The sequence below is a fragment of the Akebia trifoliata genome, chromosome 12, assembly GCF_017979445.1.
Source record: "Akebia trifoliata isolate Shusen 1 chromosome 12, ASM1797944v1, whole genome shotgun sequence".
Lineage (NCBI taxonomy): Eukaryota > Viridiplantae > Streptophyta > Magnoliopsida > Ranunculales > Lardizabalaceae > Akebia > Akebia trifoliata.
The window spans coordinates 1,944,507-1,949,253 of record NC_141386.1 but is presented as its reverse complement, the minus strand read 5'-3'; the positions used below and the strand labels follow the sequence as shown (position 1 = coordinate 1,949,253).

Genomic DNA, 4,747 nt, shown 5'->3' with positions numbered 1-4,747 from the left:
AAGTTCTATCTTATTCTTGAGATTTGTACTTAATGAAAATAAAAGGTTATGATGACAAATTTACATATTTTGGTGAATGAGCCGTGCTATACTGGGGGGGACGTTTTTCTTCCAAAAGATCCATCATCTTCAACCTCGCTAAAAGCTCTATCTTATTCTTGAGATTTGTACTTAATGAAAATAAAAGGTTATGATGACAAATAAAAGGTGTACTTAAGCCACCAAATTTGACTTTTCAAATTCTTAATAAAGAAGCAAATGAATCTTAGTCAAGAAATTTTAATCTATTTAAACAAACAAAAAAGTGGTTTTATTGGTTGACATTTTGTTCAGCTATTTCCTTGTAGTGTTTCCAACTTTAGAATTCCAGCTTTTCTCTCTCTCTCTCTCTCTCATGGGTAAGTTTGGCTTGGAACTCACGACCTCAAAGTTGAGGTTGCAATATGTCAACCAACTGAGCTATGGGTCTAAGCCCGTAATCCTCTAATCTCTAAGCGATGACTTGTCAGAGCTGTCTAATTTCTGCTTGTAGAATGTAAATGTAATGCCATTTTTAAGTAATCCAAGCAGATGCTGCGTTTTTGGATTAAGAAGAGATGTCACATTCAGTGGACTATGGCTTGTCTTGGATTACTAACAGCAATCCATGTTGGTAGAGATTTCTTCCTTCTGCAATATGGAGTATATGGGTAGAAAGAAACAATATAAACTTTTAGAGACAACTGTGGTACTGAATTGAGTGATAGTGAACATCGGTTCAAATTGTTCTTTTGAAGTTTGTTCTTAAAAATTTGAGGAATCACCTTTATTATTTTCTCTTTTAACTTTTTGGAGAATTTTGTTCATGAAGATTCTTAATATGGGTGGTGATGTACAGTAGTTTTGTGTGTGTTTCTTTTGGGCAAATAAGAGGTCTTTGTCCATAGCTCCCTTTTTGTTTGTGTTCATTGGTTTTCAAGGTTTATTCCCCCGACTATTTATAAAGCTATCACTTTGCCATCAAAAGGAAACAGCGCCCACGTTGAGTCATTCAAGGCATGACAGTTTAATGGTTTTACATTTTCCCTAAATTTGAGGCTTGAGTCCATGTGAAATTTCCTTTCAGACATCATGGAACCATATTATCTCATGGTCCATGTAAATCTTCATTTTCAGATCTAATCATCCTCATATCTGTATTTGCTTCTGTTTTATAATGGAAACATTTACATTCTGAATTGTGGAATATGCAGGACTCCTGAAATGTCTGCCATGCATCATGACACATCCCCTGATCTTAGAGTGGTGGGGAGCAAATTGAAGGATATCTTAGGGGTATGTTTTTGCCCTTCTCAGTGGCTTCTTGTTTATCATTTGGTAGTAACTTTGAGCCTTCAATCTGTTTCAGCCTGCCCACATTTTCATGTGTTTTTATTTATTTGTGTTTATAATGATTTTCTCACAATTGACTCGTGTAAAAAGAGTAAGTCTACCCTCAGTTAGATTTCATGGGTGGTTAAGCTCGCCTTGTGGCATCCAAAAACATGGTCTGATGCCACGTGGATGTAAAGGACAATATTCTATGTGAACTTCAACATAAAAAAAGTTATTTTTCACCGTTAAATTTTACTTTTGAACTTGGGAGTGCAGTGGGAGTTTAGTAGCCATCCATTTTCAAAACCTTGGGTCAAGCGCAAAATAAATTATTATTATTTTTGTTTTTTGGGTCTGAGTTTTTCCATGAAATCTAGAGGGCTGTGGTTTTGGATTACCAATTTGGGAATCCATTTGAGCTCAACGTCTGAAATCTTAATAAGGAAAGTGTTTCTTGTGTAAAATTGTGAAAAGGAAACTGTATGGGTGTGTGTGATGCTCATGGGACCCAAATGGAGGTAGGGGCTGTTTTTCGACTTCTCACCATATAGATCACCCTTATAAGAGAAATAAGTTCTTTCTGTGCTTCTAACTGAATCAGATGTGGAATTAAAGTCAGCGATATTTGCAATCATCTTCTTATAAGGCTAGAAATGTTGGATTCACTGATATTTTGGTGAGGATGATCATCATGGTCAGGAGATTATCCTTGCAAAATATCAACACTCGACTTGATCTCCATGTGGGCCCCATGAACTTGTCAATTCAATGTGTTCTGATTTTCAACAATGAAAGTTTATTTTTCTCATAATTTTCAGATACCTAATACCTCCCTGAAAACAAGAAAAGTTATCGTCGAGCTCTGCAACATTGTTGCCACTCGTGGTGCCCGTTTGTCTGCAGCGGGCATCGTGGGTATCCTGAAGAAATTGGGAAGGGACACAATCAAAGAAGGGGAGAAGCAGAGGAGTGTGGTAGCTATGGATGGAGGTCTCTTTGAACATTACAAAGAATTCAGCAAATGTTTGGAGAGCACTCTGAACGAATTGTTGGGTGAGGAGGTCTCAAAAAGCATTGTCATTGAGCACGCCAATGATGGCTCAGGCATCGGAGCCGCCCTTCTTGTAGCCTCTCATTCCCAGTATCCTGTAGTCGAAGAGTCCTGAGATTGGTCGGTTCCGCACTAGAGAGTATTTCATTGAATAAAGGTTTACTTTTCCCCCCAAATTTTTGTTTCTTATTCTCCTTCAAATTTTTATAGTTTCAGGATAATGCCAGCAAATTGTTAAGTTATGGGGTTGTAGAATTGCGGTAAATGAGAGGCAGACTAAACTGTATAATTGCAGGACCTGGAAGTGGCCAAGATGCTTGCACTTCGGTCTGTGTTCTTCCCCATTTTTCCTATTTATCTTTTCCCTGCTATATACCTTTTTAATGTTAGGGGTTTATTATGGATTGAGTATCGTTTTACTGTCTTGCAACTTGGAAATAAAATTTAAAATTGGGAATTAAGCCGCACTTTTGGCAGTTACATTGCACCTCCATACCGGAAAATCTACGAACATTGGTACTATTTTCTTTTAATTTGATCAAATAATCTTTTTCTTTAGGCCTTAAAATTTTGATTTACCAAAAATGAAAAGAGGGATGGATTCTGGAATTAAATATGCTAATGTGACTTGAAAAAACACATACTCATAGGTGTGTATAAAATAAAAGTCAGAGCTGCTTTATTGCAAGATACGAGTGTTATATACTCTAGGAAGATTTATGGTTCTCTGCACACAGTGTTACTTAGAATGCCTGATCTCGAGTCACTGTAGCAAGGCTCTTCTGGAGAGTATTATATATATAAGTTGGAAAAGTAAAAGAAAACTAAAAGCTTTTTACTATGCAAACAATCTTTGAATTGAATATACTGTGCCAAGTCCCAATTCTTTTGATTATAAATTTGTAAATCCATCAATCCCTTCTCTTTCTCTTCTCTTTTTTTTTCTTTTGATTCCCTATTTGCAATACCTCCTCATGGAAGGCCTAGTGCAAGGTAATGTGCCAGTACAAATGAGCCCCAACTTGAAAACTACGCACATTTCATCCAAGTAACAATGCTCCATGACTTTGTTGTCATGGGCATCTTCCATTGGATTGCCCTCTTGAAAGTGACGCCAAGCCCACTAGGCAAGGCATGTATGCTCATCTCCATTGTTGGCCACCTTTCCAGTTACCAATTCCAAGAGTACCACCCATAGCTATAAACATCGATCTTCTCATTAACTGAAGTCGTGTGAGTGTACTCTGAAACCCACAATACAAACATGACTTATAACATTAGGAAAACAATAGTTAAAAAGTATTAGAAACTATCCACATCGTGGTTTTAAATCTCGTCCAAGATCGAGATGAGTCACCCGAGTTATCTCGATATCGTCCATGAATGATAAAGATAGACATGGTGTCTCACATAGACACATAATCTGGCAAGATAAACGAGTTGACTTGGATGATATTTAGAAAATATCTGCTGAATCAATAAAACTTGTCTGAACCAATCGGGATTTTGTATATTTTAATGAAAATAACTAAATTTAATAAGTGTTTCCTTTCCAAAATAATAATATATTCACTACAAGAAAATAAGTAATTAGGAACAATACTTAGAAACGGCGTTTAGGCCTTTCTAATTTAAAACGGCTTTAAACCGTTTTTCTGTGGAAATCGTTTCTCTCTGTCACTTAAACCTAGAGAGATACCTTTTAGGTCTCTCATTCGATTAGGAACTTTACAGATGGAACGGACCCATCTTCGTTTGTAAATCGATTTCAAATGTCAAAATCCTCAACAAGGATTTCTCCAAAGTTTGGTTTGTAAATCAGTCTCTCATGCTCGACTTCTTCAAAGCTTCATTTGTAACTCGATTTCTCTCAGGTTCGATTGGATCCAGATCTTCCCTTATAAATCCATTTCCAAACCTTACTCGTCACTTATCTTTGATTTCAAAGCTCCGTTCTGATATTTGGTTTTTAAAACCTGAGAGAGCTCCATCTTCATCTAGATTTAGAGAATGAAACCAGCTAGCAAACCAAACCAGTAAAGGTATTCTCTATCTGTCTCAATGCATGAATACAGAGGGAACTTTTTTAGGGTTTCGTTGCAGAGCTTTTGAGCTTTTTTCGGACTAGTTTCGCTTTTAGATTTCAATTTCTGTTTTGAGGATTTATAACAATCCACTAGGTATGGTTATGTAATTGTGAAAATGTTTGTTCAGTTTTTTTTTAAAACAAAAAAAATTCAATGGCTTCAATTGAATTTCAAGTTCCAGTTGTTGTTCTTGCTCGATCATTGGCTGGGAAAGCTCAATCTGAATAGAATTTTAGTAATGTTTTTATAAAATTCA

The 4,747-nt window shown here is 36.3% G+C and overlaps 1 protein-coding gene across 1 annotated transcript; it reads left to right on the top strand.

Annotated features, from left to right (window-relative positions):
• The first annotated feature begins 426 nt into the window (after nt 1–426).
• Nucleotides 427–2,693, top strand: LOC147388543 (hexokinase-1-like). Its single transcript, XM_086419832.1, has 2 exons — nt 427–1,314; nt 2,172–2,693. The coding sequence occupies exons 1-2, from the start codon at nt 1,243–1,245 to the stop codon at nt 2,517–2,519; spliced, it is 420 nt and encodes a 139-aa protein (XP_086275958.1). The 5' UTR covers nt 427–1,242; the 3' UTR covers nt 2,520–2,693.
• Nucleotides 2,694–4,747: the final 2,054 nt, after the last annotated feature.